Source organism: Entelurus aequoreus, linkage group LG18 (assembly GCF_033978785.1).
Source record: "Entelurus aequoreus isolate RoL-2023_Sb linkage group LG18, RoL_Eaeq_v1.1, whole genome shotgun sequence".
Lineage (NCBI taxonomy): Eukaryota > Metazoa > Chordata > Actinopteri > Syngnathiformes > Syngnathidae > Entelurus > Entelurus aequoreus.
This window is the reverse complement of record NC_084748.1, coordinates 36,770,298-36,791,203: the sequence shown is the minus strand read 5'-3', so window position 1 is coordinate 36,791,203 and position 20,906 is coordinate 36,770,298. Positions and strand designations below refer to the sequence as shown.

Below are 20,906 nucleotides of genomic sequence, written 5' to 3'. Positions count from 1 at the left end.
GGCCAGGGTTAGAGGGTTAGGGTTATAATAAGGCCATGCAGAATAAGGCATTAATAAGTACTTAATAATGACTAGTTAAGAGCCAATATGTTACTAATTTGCATGTTAATAAGCAACTAGTTAATGGTAAATATGTTCCCCATACTAAAGTTTTTTTTACTGGTGCACAAAATGAACCGTGCATGAACATCACCTTGTTCAAAGAACAAATCCAACACAGTGCATAAACTCACAACAAATTACACACCTGCAAATCAGTGTGACTTCTGCTGTTGCCGTATCCGTAATACACCGATAGGGAAAAGTTTTTATTTAAACGATGAGTCGGGTGTGTCTTGACCTTCGCCAAACCCCTGAGCCCGACTCACCGAACCCCTAGGGTTCGATCGAACCCAGGTAAAGAACCACTGGTCTAAATCATTGATTAAATGAAAACTGCACATTTTTTGCCCATCATCCACAATCTAAACAGTAAAAAACTGCTAGCTAACAATTCTGCCCATAAAGCCCTACAAAAACATCCAACAACCTCAAACAACTATTTATATATAGAGAGTAAGGTTGTATTTTTGCCTGCATGTGACTGAAGCATTAAGGAGTGAGACTATCCAGGACTAGCTGCAGTGTGCGCAAACAACCCCCAGGTAGCATCTGTCAGTAGATAAGACTGTATCATCTCTTTCTCTTTCCAATTTCTCAGGTCTTATCAGGTCATTAGTGCATTCTTCACTCAAGTTTTAAGTTAAGGATAACGCAAAAATACAACCTCGGCTACTCTACATGTCGTAACTATGTAATATTCATGTTAACATGTAATACCTACAGGATTTTGGTCATTTTAGAAGGGAACGACACATGTTTTGGAATTGTACCTATCGTTCACAATTATTATGAGAGACAAGAACACATATGTCTTTTTTGGGGGGATTTTAAAGATGCTAAAAAAACGCTTGAAAGATGCAGCAAATGGGAGTTACTGTTGTAGCCTTCAAAGCCCTCTAAAACAACTTCAATTGTGACTGATTAAAAAAAAAAAAGCATTATTGTAACTTATTCACAGAGCGCATTGATTGCAACAAATGCTACTTCCGTGAACAACAACAGCAGCATGTAGTTTTTTCTCTGTTTGCTTCCACTATACATGGCAAATTTTATGTAAGTCGGCGACGACTATTTTGTGACAAATGATGATCCATAAACGTATCTTTTTGAGCCTGAATATACAGAGGATGAACTACAGGTTTTACAAGCTGGGTGCTAAGCAGATCAAGCTACAGTTTAACACTAAGGCTACGTTCACACTGCAGGGCCGGATGTCCAATCTGGATTTTTTTGTCAAATCCGATTTTTTTATTGGCCGTACAAGTTACCAAAAAAAAAAGGGATTTCTAATGTGAATGCAATCTGACCCGCATGCGGACATGACGTCATGACGTGACACACACTGCAGTGATTACGGAAGTAAACAAGACTTCCCACTCTAGTCGATCTTAGTACTGGTACATTAGTGGCAATTTCAAGGATTTTGTGCAATCAAAGTCAACATTTTCTCAACCAATGTATTGTGCGTTGAAAATTGGGAAGGAAGTATTTTGACTCTTCCAGTTTTATGGGATATTTTGCCCCAATGTCTTCTGCAGGCAGAGACCGAAGTGGTGGAACTTTTGCGTGAGTTCCTTAAATATTTTATTTTCACCTGTTCTCTGCTTTACTGTCAACTATTTATTTTGTAACCGTCTATTTTAGCGAATAATTATGACGCTTATCACTTTTTAATGACGTTCTTGTCGGGTGAATGCGACCTGAGCGCGGCAGCGTTCACATTTAGGACGCATCCGCATATATATTCGATTTATTTCCACCTACGACAGAGGCCTTGGTCGGATATGAAAAATTCTGAATTGCACTGTTCACACTGACATGAAAATATACGATACAGGTCACATATGGGCAAAAAAAATCGGAATTGACCTGCAGTGTGAACAAGGCCTACGCCATCATGTAACACCCGTTCTAAATGCTAAACGTTCCATCAACAAAGTAAGAACCTAAAACAGTCACTTACAATGTCCGCTGTCACTGGGATAGCGACTCATGGGATGGTTGTATCTTTCAGCACATTAATTGTGATCCCCGTTTAGCTGGTCAATTCAGTATAAAAACATGCTGGGATGAAACAAGCATCCTGCTGCCTCTTCCAAGCATTTTCGACTGGTCTAAAGTTGAGAGCCAGTATCCATAAAGTCAGTTGGTCTGGATTTTTCGCTGGCTGTGTGGGGAATTTCACATATTCTAACTTTTCTAAATTCAAAGGCGATGCAGCAGTGGCAGCAGTAGCGTCAACTCTAGGAGGTAGCATTACCTCTTGGCTCTCGGTGGTAGCCTGAGGCACTGTGAGCATGGTGGCGCTGTGTCACTAAGCCAGAAAAGTAGTTCCCTAGTGTTAGATCATTCAATAACAAAGTCACTATAGCTTGGTTAACATGCAGGTTACGGCATGTAAATGGAGCGCTGATGGCGTTTTTTTAAATGTTATTTTTGAGAGTGCTTTATGGGAGAAACAGTAGAATGCCCATTAACCTGCATTGTCAGAACGGTCAGAAATGGAAAGACGTTTGTTCTTGTCTCACATAAGGATTTTAGGTACACCCAAAATGTTTTTACCATAGAAAGAAAGTGTCTCGCTTTTTTTTTTCCACACCCTTATCGTACCTTGATGAGCATCTTGGCCCTTTTCAGCAAGCTCAGTGTGGTGTGTCTAGTGCTGTCTGGACCCAAAGGCACCAGCTTCTTCAGCTGCTCCAAGTACAGCCGTAGTTTGGCACGTCTGCAAGCACACAGGCGAAGGGTGAGTCAGCAAATATCGAGTAGCAGGATAAGTGCGAAGTCGTGACCTTTAGGACTCAATGTTCTTGGGAAGAAAAACATTTCCGGGGAAAGGGGGAGTCACTACTGCATGACAAGGAATGACGACATGAAGATATGCATGCTTGTCCTTAATATGCATGTACCTACACTTGTACTTCTGAACCACTTTAAGGTACTGTCACAACTATGGTACATTTTTTGATGGGTTTGCAAACTTGGTCTTTTTCCCTTGGGTTCGTTCATTATCACAAAGAAAAAGTCCAAGAAACCAAGTGCACCATACGAAGCACTACATGAAGCAAAACTGGTATATTTGTTGGTAACTTAAAAAATGATGTGGACAACCTAGACAGTAAAAATAAATAAATAAATAATCTGTAGATTTTACTAGAGATATGTCAATCAATCGGCCACCGATCAATATCGGCCAATAGTCGTGAAAATGACATGATCGCCAATGCAAATTAATGCCTTTTAATGCAGATCACAAACGTTGATCCCCTCTGGCTGACACTGTATTTATTTTTAGTCCCCCAGTTGATTAGCGGCTAGCAATGTAATTATGTATCACCATACACAGTGCGAAGACGCAATGCTTATAATATTCATCTCCGTTTGTGGAAATTAAGTTCAGTTCTTAGTAAATTCAGTTTCATTATCAAGTATCATAATTGGAGGACGAGGCTAAACATGTTACACACTGAGAGAAATAGGAGCATGCAATAATAGCAAAGCTAACTGCTAAATCAGCTTAAAAAACACCAAGAAATAAGTGCTTAGTAAACTTTTAAAAGTGTAAATGAAATCGGGGAATCATTCCCTAGACACAGGAGGAGTTTGAGGGCAAAAACCAAAAGGTTTAAAATAGTAGTTTAGACTTTTGTTTAGCTATTGTATACTTTATTTTTCTCAAAATATTGTATGTACCGTGTTTCCTTGAATTGCCGCCGGGTATATAATATGCACTTGCCTAGAATTACCGCCGGGTCAAACTCGTTTCGCAAAATAATTAGCGCATGCCTCGAATTACCGCCGGGTCAGAATTACCGCCGGGTTAAAATCGTTTTGCAAAATAAATAGCATATGCCTAGAATTACCGCCGGGTCAAACTCGTTTAGCAAAATAATTACCATATGCCTAGAATTACCGCCGGGTCAAACTCGTCACGTCACGAGTCACACTTCACCTTTCATAATTTTCAAAATGGAGGAGGCTAATTTCAATTATTTAAAATCGCATAAAGGGAAGAAGATAAAGAGTTATTCAGTAGGATTTAAGGTCCAAGCTATTGAATATGCTAAAAAGAACACTAAGGAGGTAACTGCTCGGAATTTTGGAGTAGATGCTCGCAGAATAAGAGATTGGTGTAGTATGGAATGGAAGCTGATGGCAAAATACGAATCGGGAAGTGCGGGAAGTGAGAGGAAAAGCTTGAGGGCGCTAGTGATCCCAGGGATCATTCTTGCGACTACTCGGCTGCAGAATAAGTGACAACAACAGTTTTCTAAACTGGACTTTCAATCGAAGCAGGAGGTAATAATTAAAGGAAGATCTCCATCGAGACAGAGAGACTTTTAAAACTGAAGAAAGATAAGGAAGACTTCTATAAACAAGTTACCGATGCTTTTGTTCAGAAGGAGCGGCGCATGGACTTCATTTATAAGTAAAGGTAAGACCATAATAAAGTTTTTTTTATTAAATGTGCTTTTCATGATGGTATCCTTACATCATACTCAAATTAATTAGCGCAGGCCTAAATTTACCGCATGCCTTTGGTAAGCGGCGGAGTGAGAAGAGGTTTTAAATTAATTACCGCCCCGGCGCTAATTCAAGGAAATACGGTAATCAAGAAAGTAAGTCATTCATTTAAATACTGTGTTGATATAGTATATGAAGATAGCACTAACCATAAATAAATAGAACATTTTACTTGTGATAGATTTCCCTCATGGATGATTGGAATTAGTATGGGCATAACAAAACTCTCATCGGAACATCTCCTGATTTTACAGTAAAAAAAAAACGGCATCTCGGTCGCCAGAATTTTACCTTATTGTAATTTCTTGGTTTTTACTCCAAATTACTGTAAATCGAAAAACAGTACCACTGGTATTTTTACGGTAAAACTATTCTGAGTTGCAAGTACTATACTGTAAAATCCACTGACTTTTTACATTGTACTATGTAGGCTGCGGACATCTTAAACAAATCATGCTCCTATCAGGTGACACTGACTGCATTCTCGCGGAACCAAATACACGACTGGTCAATCGGTGGTGTCATACTGTGGTTAAATGTAAAAAAAAACAAAAAACACACTACTCTGTTTCAAAACAGACTACGTGGAGGCTAGTGTGAAAAGATCATAGCTGTTGAACAGTTAAAAGTTCAAGTAACTCTATTGGGAGAATCTACATGCAGCATCCAGGAGCAAAAGTCATTGTGGACCAAAATGACAACCATGGGAAGTTTCCAATCGTCTTGGCTGAATTAGATACACAAACTGCTGCCTCAGAAAACCTTGCGTTCCTGCCAAGACAACCCCCCCCCCCCCCCTCTGTCCCCGCCGCCTCGAGCTAATGACCCTGAACACAAGTAAACATTTCTGTAGATGCACATGTGCAGGTTTAATACGATGATAGTGACGGCAAAGCCTCTCCGCAGAGCAAAGTCCTGTCTTTGTTTGCATATTCCATATAACTCAAAAGGCTGCTTTTATTCACAACATTTTTATCAGCGGATAACCTCCCTGTCCATCCTTAGTCCATTCAAATTTGTTCATGAGGGCCTTTCAGTCCTCCATTAGTCAAGCTTGTCCATGAACCATGTCTTTGTTCAGAATAACCCTCCCGTCCCCAATCTCTCGTTCCTTTGGCTAACTCCATCTGAACGGTAAACAAACTCCCAACAATGGACGGTCTCCTCGGCCATCGCTGCAACTACAATAAACCTAATCAGGGAGATGAAGCTCGGTAGGAGGGGCTGCATATGGCTGAGCTCGCCACGGCGGCGCGAGCACAACAAGCCCCTCTCGAAACAAGCACGGCCTTTTTCCTGTTTCGTCTTCAGGAAGGGCGTTGTCAGCCAGACCTTTTCTGAAGCCCAGCTTGTTCCATTCTGAGGTCACAAGCAAAGGGTCAGGGACTTAATACTTCCATATTCGGTCCAAGTCAGTTAAAGTTGTTTTGATTTTGTCAAAGATTCGAGGAAATGATCCTCTTAAACGGTCTTCACCTCTCCACAGGTGCATTTGCCGTTCACCATGAAGGGCGTGTGAAAGTTCTCTGCTTCTTTTATTTCTTGTTCTCCCAAAGGGCATTTGCAAAGCCCCCCAAACCACCCACCCATCCTCTTCGCTGCGCTCTGCCAACACCAACACACCCTTGTCCCATTGGAAAACAAGTGTCTTCAGAGGACATGGGCTGGGGCTCCACCTCCAACCTGCCCCAGTCACAGCCACATGAAGCACTTGGGCCTCAGCCAGGGGACGCAAGCAGGAAAGAGCCGGGGGTCTGCTTCTTTTTTTTTTTTTTTTTTGCAAGGGAGCGGGGTCCGGGCGAGCGGATGACTTTCTCTCTATTTGAAAAAAGGGCTCTTTGAGTGCAGTGTGCTCAGCTGCACCAGGCAGCGTTCCATACACATCATCCAAAGGGTAATTTGAGCCAATGGGCAAGATTCTTGCACCCCACTTCCCCCTGCCTCTCTTGTAATGAAAAACAAAAACAAGGCGTTGCCTCGCATACTCTGCCTGACTACACACTTTTCTCTCCGAGAAAATTGCCATTTTTCTGATGACTTACTCACTGTACTGCTCACCTGTGTCTCAACCACATCATTCAGCTGGTATGCAGAGACTACAAATGTGCACAGATGGAGCCCTAAAATCACTATGAACTAAATTAACAAGTTAACTCATGTGATTAATCACAAAAAATTATTGCACTAATCATGGACTAAGCTGCACGTGTCCTGGTGAAGACTAGAATGCAGGCCCACATTACACCAGTTTTAAAATCACTGCATTGGCTCCCTGTGCAGTGTTTCCCATAAACTGCCAAGATACCTGTGGCGGTGGGGGCGTGGCTATGGGCGTGGTCACCATGACATCATCGAGTAATTTGCATAATTTACTACAATGATATGATTTTCTCTAAAAAGGCTCAAAAAATGTATAATTACTAATTAATAATAACAGTTTTGTTTTAAACGTTCATCCATCCATCCATCCATCCATTTTACAATATAATTACAACACTTTATGTACATATTTATATACAGATTTGAACAATAAGTTATTCACTGAAATATATTTATTAATTGTGGTTCTTACAAAAAATATATCTTATAAAATATAAAAGCTAAAATGTCTCTTAAAGCTCTGCCCCTTTAATTAGTGCATACTAAATAATTTAACTTTAGCCTACTACTACAACCATATTATTTACCAGCAACATAAAGTGAAACAGAGGCAGAGGTGTCCTGCCACAGTCAGTAACAAATAAACAGAAAACAGTAGTGGTCAAATACAAATAAGGCAACAAGAGAAGTATCCTACACTTCTCTTTTGTAAAGTAAATCTGAACAGCCTATATGGGCATCTACATCAACTATATGATTTGCCTGAGAAGCTGGACAGGACAAAAAAATTTAAAAAAAATAAAAAACATTTTTTATTTTTTATTTGTGGTGGACGTAATTGTTTCGTGGCGGGCCGCCACAAATAAATGAATGTGTGGGAAACACTGCTGTGTGTTTCAGGACCGATTTTAAGATTCTTCTTATAGTTTATAATTGTTTTTTTCATGGTATTGAGCCTTCTTATCTTTCAGATTTGCTTTTACCCTTTGAACCTTCGTGGACCCTGATATTCTCCGGCACTCGTCTCCTGATAATTCCAAAAGTCAGGACACAAAGTACCGGGATAGCATCTTTCTTTGGGGCGGCGTGGCTCGGTTGGTAGAGCGGCCGTGCCAGCAACTCGAAGATTCCAGGTTTGATCCTGGCTTCCGCCATCCAAGTCACTGCCGTTGTGTCCCAAAGCGAGGTACTTTACCCACCTGCTCTCAGTGCCACTCACACTGGTTTAAATGTAACTTAGATAATGGGTTTCACTATGTAAAGCGCTATGTATCGGCTATCCACTTTAGCCGATAGATGGCAGTAGAAAGTTGAATATCCTAAAATGTGTTTTTGGCAATTCCAACTTTGACCACAGCGTCAGTTTCTATGTCGAGTGGCACTTTCAATCATTTTCAGCAGACCGCATTGCAAAATGATTAACCCCCCTAACCCATCACGCGAGATCCACCCAGCAATGGGGCCATATGAATACCTTCACTACTGTATAATTACTTCCCTCAATGAAACACATTTTACACATTGTTAGCTGATGCGCCAGCACTTGCATATTTTGGAAACGTCACTGCCGGCAAATGGCGAGGGTGGATGACGTAGCAAGACTCGAGCGACGTCTGAATTTCTAGGAGCGTATTTTCAACACTTCGCCGTGGCACAAGGTGCTAAGGGCCAAGGGGGAGGGTAAGACGAAGGGGAAAAGGGTAAGAGGGAGAATTCGGATGGAGACTCAAATCAGGGGTCCCCAAACTTTTTGACTCGGGGGCCGCATTGGGTTAAAAAAATGTATATATACATATGTATATTCCGAGCACGATGATGTCACATTATCGATGGGAAAATGCATTTTTAGACAATATGATTTGCCTGAACGGCTAAGAGACCCCAAGAGTAACAAGCGGTAGAAAATGGATTGATGAATGGTTGAGCAAGGACAGATTAAAAATAATAATTAAAAACTTAACTTGGGACTTCCCGCTGGCCGTAGTTTCGGGACCCCTGCCTTAAATTAATCATACAATTTATTTTGACCGCACACGGTCTTTTACCTTAACAGCTAAGTAAGGAGAGTGATGTGCTTGCTGGCTAACTTCACGCCAAAATACATCCTGAAAGAACTTTAGATAAAACTGTTACCAAGTTTTGAGCAAATAAATGACAGGCATTCAAGAAAAATGTTTAAAAACGTTCCCGTATGACTTTCTGACTATAAAATTGCATTTGTGTGCAAATATTGGGGTCTTTTCTTAAGCTAGTTTGCTGGTTGTTCAGGGGAGTGTGTAGGTCACATTTATTTGTGCATCTGGTTTGTGGTAGGAACGTCTCATCGACACAAAAACAAAAAAGCGATCCACATATGCAAATTCAATACAAATAAAAATACAAAATCAAGCATATTCATATTCAAATCTCAAAAAATATATTTACAAATACACGTTTATTTATTAAAATTCTAGATTTATTTTTTATGTCACATTTTTATATTTATACATTTTTATTTGTATTCATTTTCAAATCTCAAAAACATATTTACAAATACGCGTTTATTTATACAAATGATTTATTTATTTGTATATCACATTTGTATTTGTATATTTATTAATATATGCATATAAATTAATATCATATTGATGTATATAAGTTGATGGGATACAATACTACTTCCATAATATACCCCATTGATATTGCATACAAAAAAAAGTTTGCGATGTTACAAGATTGGAATGTGGAAAGTGTGGTCACTGTTTTACAATACATTTTAATTTGAAACATTAATACCTTATATTTGAGTCCAAAAATTAGACCCTTTGGTGTAGTTCTCTGGTGTGTCTACTGTAAGTGTAGATTTCCTAGCCTACACCCACTCTTGGTTACATGTTGTTATTTCTGCATCCTGACTTTTAAACATGTCTGGGCAGAACCTCTGTCAAGCACGAGACATTTAATTTTCTCTCGTTCCTTTGTGATTCTGTCGGAGAAAAGCTTCAATGCATCCGATGCATATCTCTCAGACAGAACCTGGTCAAAGCTGGTGGGGTGCGGGCTGGCGGCGGCGGCGGGGGGGACGGCGTCCCTGACAGCTCTCTCCCTGCAGCACGTGTTCCCCTGCTGAGAGACGCACTCACTGGTTTTTCTTTCAAAAGTGCACAGCTAATTTGGAACGAGATGTGAACCCTCCCTCCCCCCATCCTCATGTTTGTTATTCCCAAGTCAAGCCCTGGTCACGCTATGTTTATCAGATCGAACAGCCGTGCAAAGTGTGGCACCACAAGGTTGGAAGCAGACAGGATGCTAAGTTCTAAATCGCATCGCGTTCTCCAAGCTGTCTGTCTTCTGCCCTGGATTCTCTTGGTTTTTGGTGTCATGGTCATGGTGACTGTGGGCGGAGTCATGGTTTCACATACTTCACATGTTTTTAAAAGGCCAGCTAATCTTTCAGACCCCGTTTACACTAAGCCGGATAAGGTTATCCAGGGTAAATCACACCTGACCTTATCCGTGTCCACACACAACAATGCCACCGTTTAAGACCCCCGCACCCCTCGTCCGTCGGCGCGACGCGACCTAGTACGCATGAGCGGAAAATACGCACGTCATAGTCATCTCCAGTGTTGCTTTGTGTGCGAGTTCTTAAATGTAACTTATCTGAACAATATCCAGTGTTGTGGTATTTCAATTAACTGGAATCCAGTGTGCTGTGGGGCCCTATTGTAGTGAGACATCATAAATTAATCAAATCTTTATTAGATACGTAAACAATGTGATAAAGAACATTTTACTTCAATCAAACTAGGGATCTAGATATCTGGTCAGGACACTCCTCACTCTTTTGCCTTCACCTTCATTGTACATTCCTTTTTGGTGACTTTATATACTCTGGACCTAGACGTTGAGTCCATGACATACATGGCTGACAATAACTGATACAGTCTGCTTTGCCAGTCCAAATGCATTCGCCGTTTTCCTCGACGGCCAGGTAATGCAAAGCACACACTACCTTTTTTATCACATCCACGGGAGCTCGCATTCTCGTTGTCTCTACTTCGACAAATGGATAAAGTTTTTCGCTAAGTAGCATCACAGCTGACCCGGCCGGACATTGGAAAGTTCTCTTGCCGTCTGAGAAGTGTTGTATCCGATATAGCTGCAATCGCTTTCTCTTAAAGGCCTACTGAAACCCACTACTACCGACCACGCAGTCTGATAGTTTATATATCAATGATGAAATCTTAACATTGCAACACATGCCAATATGGCCGGGTTAACTTATAAAGGGCAATTTTAAATTTCCCGGGGAACTTCCGGTTGAAAACGTCTATGTATGATGACGTTTGCGCGTGACGTCAATGGTTGAAACGGAAGTATTCGGACACATTGTATCTCAATACAAACAGCTATGTTTTCCTCGCAAAATTCCACAGTATTCTGGACATCTGTGTTGATGAATCTTTTGCAATTTGTTTAATGAACAATGGAGACTGCAAAGAAGAAAGCTGTAGGTGGGATCGGTGTATTAGCGGCTGGCTGCAGCAACACAACCAGGAGGACTTTGAGGATAGCAGACGCGCTATCCGACGCTAGCCGCCGACCGCATCTATGATCGGGTGAAGTCCTTCGTCGCGCCGTCGATCGCTGGAACGCAGGTGAGTACGGGTGTTGATGAGCAGATGAGGGCTGGCGTAGGTGGAGCGCTAATGTTTTTATCATAGCTCTGACGAGGTCCAGTAGCTAAGTTAGCTTCAATGGCGTCGTTAGCAACAGCATTGCAAGGCTTCGACAGGCGGAAAACCATTAACCGTGTAGTTACAGGTCCAGTGTTTGGTTCGGTGTCTCCTGATAGTAGTATTGTTGATCTGCTGTCTATCCTTCCAGTCAGGGGCTTATTTATTTTGTTTCTATCTGCATTTAAGCACGATGCTATCAAGTTAGCTCCGTAGCTAAAGTGCTTCACCGATGTATTGTTGTGGGGATAAAAGTCACTGTGAATGTCCATTTCGCGTTCTCGACTCTCATTTTCAAGAGGATATAGTATCCGAGGTGGTTTAAAATACAAATCCGTGATCCACCATAGAAAAAGGAGAAAGTGTGGAATCCAATGAGCCCTTTTACCTAAGTTACGGTCAGAGCGAAAAAAGATACGTCCTGCACAGCACTCTAGTCCTTCACTCTCACGTTCCTCATCCACGAATCTTTCATCCTCGCTCAAATTAATGGGGTAATCGTCGCTTTCTCGGTCCGAATCGCTCTCGCTGCTGGTGTAAACAATGGGGAAATGTGAGGAGCCTTTCAACCTGCGACGTCACGCTACTTCCGGTACAGTCAAGGCTTTTTTTTATCAGCGACCAAAAGTTGCAAACTTTATCGTCTATGTTCTCTACTAAATCCTTTCAGCAAAAATATGGCAATATCGCGAAATGATCAAGTATGACACATAGAATGGATCTGCTATGCCCGTTTAAATAAAAAAAAATCATTTCAGTAGGCCTTTAAGGTATTCATGTGTGATTTCCACAAGCGTCTGTACATGTAGAGGAAGGGGAAACACGGGCATGTCTGGATGACTCGCCTTCATATTTCCAGTATTTAGCTCCGAGCTACGAAACCGCTTTATTATGAAGCTGGCTATGGCGCGTTCTTTCCGGCGGCACTTCCTGTGTGGGCGTGGTCTTTCTGCCGTCACTTCCTCTCCGAACTCACTTTGTAAACGATCAATGAGTCCATATAAAGCTAAGTGCCGGAGATTCAAGAAATACACGGCTCACTTGGCCGTGTAAAAAATTGTCAGAGGAGAGGGACCTTAAACGCTGGTTTAGTGTGGCTGAAACGGTGCTTAGGCTAAATAATTATTCGTTTAAGGGATTAAACGACTTAGTGTAGACATGGCCTCATTCTTTGTTGTTTTAGTGTGTTTTGATATGCTTGAAAATGACGGGAAACAAATATTTGCTATAACTTCAAAACAGAACAAATGTTATGTCCCTGCCTGGTTGTCTACAATTGGATTTGCCGTGGAGTCACGTCTGCAGGAGGCAACCACCTGACCACTCTCACGTGCAGAGTACCACGGGAGGATTTGTGTCTGATCTCTGGCCTTCCTCGCAAAACAAAAACAAAGCAGAAAAAGGTGGGGGTAAAGAGAACTGCCTGCTGAGGAAACTGAAACGAGCTCTTTAAACTGCTGACTTATGCTCCAAGGTTACGCGGGTACATTCTCACAAGTTTGGGCCTTAGAATAAATCAACAGCAACCTGCAAATTCAAACATGAGATGCACAATGGAAGTCAATGTGACGCTGTTCTGGAGACTCTGTCGACAACGCTTGGGAGCACAACCTACGGGCACACAAAGGGGCCGCAGGTTGTGCGAAGGACGGGCCAGTGCAAACAACAGACCCTCACTCACTCGCTCACTCACTGTACTTCTTAATGAGGGGGGCTGCAGCCCGGCAAATTCCTCAACCCAAATGCACAGGAATGAGTGGCTTGACTGGCGCACGGCCAATCCTGCTAAATGAAGGTCAACAGTCATAAAGACACCCATACCAGTGTTTCCTATCAGATTCAGAGAGAAACAAATCCATGCCGCGGCGGTTCGAGAACACGAAAATACTATTTTAGCACGTATGTCACTGTTTACAACAAGTGGTACAGTTTAATTTAGGTCATCACGTTTTGAATCTCTTATCTAGCTTGTGCAGGCAGGATGGCAAACCCTGTGTCAGCTATGGGACCAAAGAGCCCTGAAGACAACAACGGAGGCTCTAGTATTCTGTGCTCTTTCTTCCTCTGTTTATTACGAGAATAAGACCAATGAAAATGATAAATGGGTTATACTAGTATAGCGCTTTTCTACCTTCAAAGTACTCAAAGCGCTTTGACACTATTTCCACATTCACCCATCCACACACACATTCACACACTGATGGCGGTAGCTGCCATGCAAAGCCCTAACCAAGACCCATCAGGAGCAAGGGTGAAGTGTCTTGCTCAAGGACACAACGGACGTGACGAGGTTGGTAGAAGGTGGGGATTGAACCAGGAACCCTCAGGTTGCTGGCACGGGCACTCTCCCAACTACGCCACGCCGTCCCATTGATCTCCACTTTTTGTTTAACGGCAGTCGATTCTCCACGTTTTCCTGCATGTCAAAGAATCAATGTTGGAGGGATCGCCTAAAATATTATATGGCCAAATAACGATACTCTAGCTTTATAGACAAATCCAGGTTATGCTGTACTTAGGGGTGATACGGTGCAATTTAGAATTGATTGATATCGAAAAATAATCCAATATGATATCAGCCCGAATCAACAAATCTAGTGATTACAGTACAAAAACGTAGGGTTAGATGATATGGCCTAAAATCTATATTGCAATCTATATTACAGCCTCCTGGGGTAATGATAAATATCACAATATATACTTTTTGCATTTAAATGATAGTATAAACAGGTTACAAAGGCTTTTAATTTAGCTGCTGACATATGCAGTAACATATTACGTCATTTTAGGTTGTATTACTTTCCCAAAACTATTATAAATCTATTGTTGACTTTTTGACTGTTGATACCTGGTTATTTTCTGTTGTAAGATGTTTGTATCTACACTTCTGTTAAAACATAATAAGCACCTATTCTTCTTGTTGTTTGGATACTGTACATTAGATTTGGGCAATACTACAAATTTGGGTATCGATCCAATACCAAGTAGTTATAGGGGCAGTATTTGTCATACACATACTGATACTGATAATGCCATTCCATATTGAATGGAATTATCCATTCCATATATCGTCTATATTTCGCAACCCTGGTGTGCAGCTTGTATAGAATTGGTCCAAAAATTAAGTTGATGCGGCTTAGCGGCTGAGCCTGCTCAGTGGCCTTGTGGTTAGAGTATCCGCCCTGAGATCGGTAGGTCAGGAGTTCAAACCCCAGCTGAGTCACACCAAAGACTATTAAAAAAAAATGGGGACCCATTACCTCCCTGCTTGGCACTCAGCATCAAGGGTTGGAATTGGGGGCTATATCACCAAAATGATTCCCGAGCGCGGCCACCGCTGCTGCTCACTGCTCCCCTCACCTCCCAGGGGGTGGAAAAAGGGGATGGGTCAAATGCAGAGGGTAATTTCACCACACCTAGTGTGTGTGGTACTTTACCTTTTAACTTTATATTAACACTTGTGTAATGTTCATATTGTTGTTACTCAGCCAGCGTTTGTGGGTCTGATGGACCCGTTGCATTTTGTGGCTTTTAATGCCTCACAATCAAACACTTTTATGTTAAAATACTGAACAGATGTTTACCTTATCCCAATAAACATCTGACCACTAAACAGATGTTTACCTTATCCCAATAAACCTCTGTTCAGTATTTTAACATAAAAGTGTGTGATTGTGAGGCATTAAAAGCCACAAAATACAACGGGTCCATCAGACCCACAAACGCTGGCTGAGTAACAACAATATGTACGTTGAACGGAAAATTTCTCTGCCAGTTTCTGCATCCCACAGGGATTCTTCTTTTGTGTTTCTGCACCTGCGGTTCCCACACAAGGTTGCAACATTGTTTGTCAACACCGTCTGCTCTCATTTTCTCGCACATTTGACCCTCTGATGTTCTGTGTACCTACACTCTGTCCTCCTCCTGTCTAGGCCTGCTGTGTGTGTGTGTGTGTGTGTGTGTGTGTGTGTGTGTGTGTGTGTGTGTGTGTGTGTGTGTGTGTGTGTGTGTGTGTGTGTGTGTGTGTGTGTGTGTGTGTGTGTGTGTGTGTGTGTGTGTGTGTGTGTGTGTGTGTGTGTGGGTGGTTGCGTGTGGTACACAGAACATCAATTTCCACACTTCTATTAGCCCCGGTCCAGTGGACCCGGACATCTTATATGTAATAGAAATGTGTAGGGGGGGTGTATGGTGTGTGGTCATTAAATATGTATTCTGATATATGTTCTTCACAGAAAATGAGCCAAAGTCAGTGAGTCTCAGTTTTAAAAATTAATTAATTGTATCATTTTTCTTTTAATAAAAAATGAAAACGGGTCCCACAGACCCGAACATCATACAAGGGTTAAGATGCGCTCTAGAGTCAGGAAATCATGGTATAATATTGTTTTTCTCGTGTTATTTATCAAATAGTGGTACAAAAATGTTGTTTTTGGCTTTTACAAAAAAAATTCCCCATTCGGCATCTGGCGGCCGGTTGAGGGAGTGAAAGTGGAGCGCCTCGCGTGAGTGGAGATCACCGCGGTGCAACTGGTGCAATTTGGGGTTGCCACTGTGGTGGTTCCACATCTGGTTGGCAGGTTCATGGTTTGCACAGAACACGTATGGAAGAGGGAGGGGGCTTTGAGGTGGCGATGGAACGTACCCAAGGGCAAAAACATGCATACACACATGCACAGTGCTTCTTTCAGCAGCTACTCATCTGTCTACTTGTCACCCGGCGGCCCTGCCCTCAACTTGTTTACATTTACCTCCCCACCTGATGCGCTGTCTGGAGAAAAAAAAACAAAAACAAGCGTGAAAGCGGCGCACCAAGCATCCCACGCAGACAGAAACAAACAAAAAAACACACATGCACAACTTGAGGTGCAGCTCGAGAGGCCTTTTCTCACCCTGATATGAAATGTCAGTCACACGAGACAAGACAGACGGATACGAATCCCCCATAAACACGTTCGCCTGACGGCAGCAACATGACGCTGGGACTCACATGACATGTGCGCTGACACGCAAGCGGTATTGCTTCACTGCAACAACACTACGCAGTCGAAACTGGTGATTAAACAGGAAACCGAAGAGTGGTAGTATTTCAAAAGGAGAACTTCCATTTTCACATGCATTGGAATGCCATGTGAACGCAAGTCATTTGACTTTTTTTTTTTTTTTTTTTAGTGGCGAAACAATCCTTGTGTGAGCGCGGATCATTAGAAAATCCCTACCTCAGCACAGGCCGCTTACACTGGCTTCAACAGGAAAACAGATGTCAAATAGAGCCTAGAGAGGAGCGCGTGCAAGTAAACAGAAAGACGGAGAATGAAAGAAAGAGGAGGAAGCTAAAAAGGTTTCCCTGTGTCTTGGATTTATTTCAGTACAATGTCAAATGACAGACTCGGACAGTAATTGGCTTCCGCTGCGTGCGCGGAGAAGTACGTGGTGCAAATGTTGGACCGACTAGCAGGGACAAGTTCCGAGAGTTCCATAAACACATTCCCCCCCCCCCGACACTCTGCTTTTATAATGACGCCCTGTCAATGATTAGCCCGCAGGAATCCTGTGGCATGACAGAGGGGCTCAACATCCATGTTTACTGTAACACAGGATTAGAAGGAGAGGGATGGGCGCCCATATATGGGAGGGGGGCTGGAACAAACTTTCGGCTTGTAAGGTACAGTAAATCGAAGACACATTTCCAAACACGTACAGTGGACCCTCTGAACTTAAAGTCGTACAATTCAGACTTTGTCCAAAGGTTAAGCGTAACCAGCTGTAAGGCATGATGTCGGGTTTTTCAAAGGGTGGAGCATGTCCCAAATTCCAAGCTGCTGTTTTGAGGCATGTTAAAAAAAGTAATGCACTTTGTGACTTCAATAATAAATATGGCAGTGCCATGTTGGCATTTTTTTCCATAACTTGAGTTGATTTATTTTGGAAAACCTTGTTACATTACAGGGCAGACCGTCGGAGGGGGGACGCGTGGCGTAGAGCGCTACCTGGACACAAGTCGAGGGACTGATCACCCTCGGATGGGTCGCCCGGGTGAGGGTGTTTGATTAAGACCCGAAACACCCTATGACCCCGGGAGAATCACTGATGATGTGTCCAGGTTGCACCGTGAGGTGTATTATTATAAACTAAATGCATCCAGCGGGGCATCACAACAAAATTAGACATAATAATGTGTTAATTCCACCACTGTATGTATCGGTATCGGTTGATATCGGAATCGGTAATTAAGAGTTGGACAATATCGGAATATCGGATATCGGCAAAAAAGCCATAATCGGACATCTCTAGTTGTAACGATACCAATATTTTGGTACCGGTACTAAAACTATTTCGGTAATTTTCGGTAGTTTTCTAAATAAAGTGGGACACAAAAAAATTGCATTATTGGCTTTATTTTAACAAAAAATCTTAGGGTACATTAAACATGTTTCTTATTGCAGTTAAGTCCTTAAATAAAATAATGAACATACTAGACAAATTGTCTTTTAGTAGTAAGTAAACAAACAAAGGCTCCTAATTTAGCTGTTGACATATGCAGTAACATATTGTGTCATTTATCATTCTATTATTTTGTCAACATTATTAAGGACAAGTGGTAGACAATTTTAATCTACTTGTTCATTTACTGTTAATATCTGCTTACTTTTTCTTTGAACATGTTCTATCCACACTTCTGTTAAAATGTAATAATCACATTGATACTTTACATTAGTTTTGGATGGGGAGGGGGAGGCGGGTGTTGGGTGCGGGACCGGTACGTTTCAGAGACGGTATCGTACCGATAATGATTCATTAGTATCGCGGTACTATACTAATACCGGTATACCGTACAACCCTACAATGTATATATGAATAATGGGTCCCAGCCACGACACAAGTAAATATTTTACCGTAGTTTTTGACACTTCGACCACAATGTAAAATGCTATGCAATACTGTATATCAAACAAACATACTGTAACAGGGGGTGCTGGATCAACTTTCTTTTTATTAACAAGCTGAACTGGCCTGCCAACACACGCGCACACACAGAAGTCACAATGGTGCTCTCACAAACAATCAGAAATCACGAAAATCCTTAACTGCAATAACAAACATTTAAAAAAAGTGAAATCCAACCACATTAACATCGGCAAGGAGCTGCTAAAGAGACAGGTAGAGAAATGTAAGTGGGTGGGGGCAGAGGGCGGTTAGGGCTCCGCCTCCTCACTTTGCTTTTTGCTTGCAAGCAGAACACAAAATAAATGAATGAAGTGTTCGTACATAGAGACATGGTTCGCCCACGGAGGCCCATTTGGCTCAATCGAAAAGTTTTCCCAATCTAAAAGTTTGCAAATGGAGAGGTTTGTAAATTAAAGTTGCACTGTACTATAATATACACAGTCTGTGTTGACGTCTTACCTTAGCAGTCGGTCCTGAGCAACGTCAAATAGGGTATGTATGATCATTTTAAAATTCTCGTGGGGTAATTTGTTATTTCCCATCTGGCAACCAATGTTCAGTGTTGTTGTTGTATTAGTTTCTCTCTAGGCACGTATTTAATGTACTTGGTAATTTCCTGTTCATAGCAGTTTGCTCTTTGCTGTAATGCTGTTCCATTGACACTTCTGTTAAAGTGTACTAAGTACCGTATTTTTCGGAGTATAAGTCGCTCCGTAGTATAAGTCGCACCGACCGAAAATGCATAATAAAGAAGGAAAAAAACATATATAAGTCGCACTGGAGTATAAGTCGCATTTTTTGGGGAAATGTATTTGATAAAACCCAACACCAAGAATAGACATTTGAAAGGCAATTTTAAATAATTAAAGAATAGTGAACAACAGGCTGAATAAGTGTACGTTATATGTCGCATAAATAACCAACTGAGAACGTCCCTGGTATGTTAACGTAACATATTATGGTAAGAGTCATTCAAATAACTATAACATATAGAACATGCTATACGTTTACCAAACAATCTGTCACTCCTAATCGCTAAATCCCATGAAATCTTATACGTCTAGTCTCTTACGTGAATGAGCTAAATAATATTATTTGATATTTTACGGTAATGTGTTAATCATTTCACACATAAGTCGCTCCTGAGTATAAGTCGCACCCCCGGCCAAACTATGAAAAAAACTACGACTTATAGTCCGAAAAATACGGTACTTAAAAATACAATGTTTCGCTACTTTACATTCAAGCAAGCTTAGCAGTTAGCTTGGCTTCTTGCATCCTCCTGTAGGGCTGAAACTAACATTTATTTTAATAGTCGACTAGTCAGCGGTCATTTTTTTTGATTATTCGACTAGATTATAGATTATAGCTTATGATTTGCTGTACCTGTTTGACGTTGTGTCCGCGACTTGATTTTTAAAACGTATTATAGTAAATTAAATTGTAACAAAATAAACGTACATTAATGAGAGACAAATGGTTTTACTTTATTACACAAAGCATATAATCACAGTGAAACATAAATCAACAGACTTAAGTTGCACGATGTCCTGGAAACATGACATTCAGTGCAAAAAGTAGTTTTTTCAGGACTCTTAGGGTTATTTAACTGCAATTATTTACGGAAAGGAATAAAAGCATAAACATGAACATTCCTGGTCTATCAATAAAAATAGTTTTGTGCTAGTAGTTCAATTTTTAGAATCAACATTGTCGATTATGTCGACTAATCGTTGCAGCTCTGCTGCCTTGCTCAGAGTGTGGCATGTTTAGCTAATCCTGCAGTCCTACAGTGATAATGATTAGAGATGCTGGGGAAAAAAATCTTATTAATATCCGAATTGCAATTCTTTATTATTTTGATTATAAAATCGATTCAACATTTTCAAAAATTAATTTAAAAAAATATGTTATACGTATATGTCATACATCAGCAGCCAGAGGAGGTTTTGTAACCTGTAACTTGTTTTATAAGGTTTTATCATCATTTAAACAGAAATAAATATATTTCGACAATCAGTTTAAATCAGGGAACGACAACGAATCGAATCGTCACCCCAAAAAATCTGAATTTAATTGTGAGTTGTTGTAAAATTCCCTAATATTCAAACTTGAAAGAAGTTACGTTTATTTGCCACCACGGAAGCAGGGATTGGTAACTTAGAAGCGGCTCCACACTGTGGATGGACAGACTTTAGCAACATTCGCTTATCCTCTCACTCAGTACGCAGCTCTAATGACTCACAATTTTACAGGACATGGCCAGAATTTGTCTTTAACATGAATTTTATCCCGATAGGGAGATAGAATTAAAGTAGGCCAAACGCATATAATTTCTATCTTATATCGTTTATATCGTGCAAGCTTACCCTGCAACAGATTAGTTGTATTTCCATGACTTTCTATGGGAAGGTCGGCTGGGGATGAATGAGGTTCCCAGATGTTCAACCTTAAAAGGTTCCAATGTATTGAATTTTATTGGGACGGCACACTTTCCAAAACAACTACAAATGTTAC

The 20,906-nt window shown here is 41.2% G+C and overlaps 1 protein-coding gene across 1 annotated transcript in view; it reads right to left on the bottom strand.

The window, feature by feature from the left end:
• mxd4 (MAX dimerization protein 4) overlaps positions 1-20,906 on the bottom strand; it is a 72,602-nt gene that overhangs the window by 9,461 nt on the left and 42,235 nt on the right. The window contains exon 4 of the mRNA XM_062026174.1: positions 2,713-2,827. Coding sequence (XP_061882158.1) covers positions 2,713-2,827 — 115 coding nt within the window. The remainder of the gene's footprint in view (positions 1-2,712; positions 2,828-20,906) is intronic.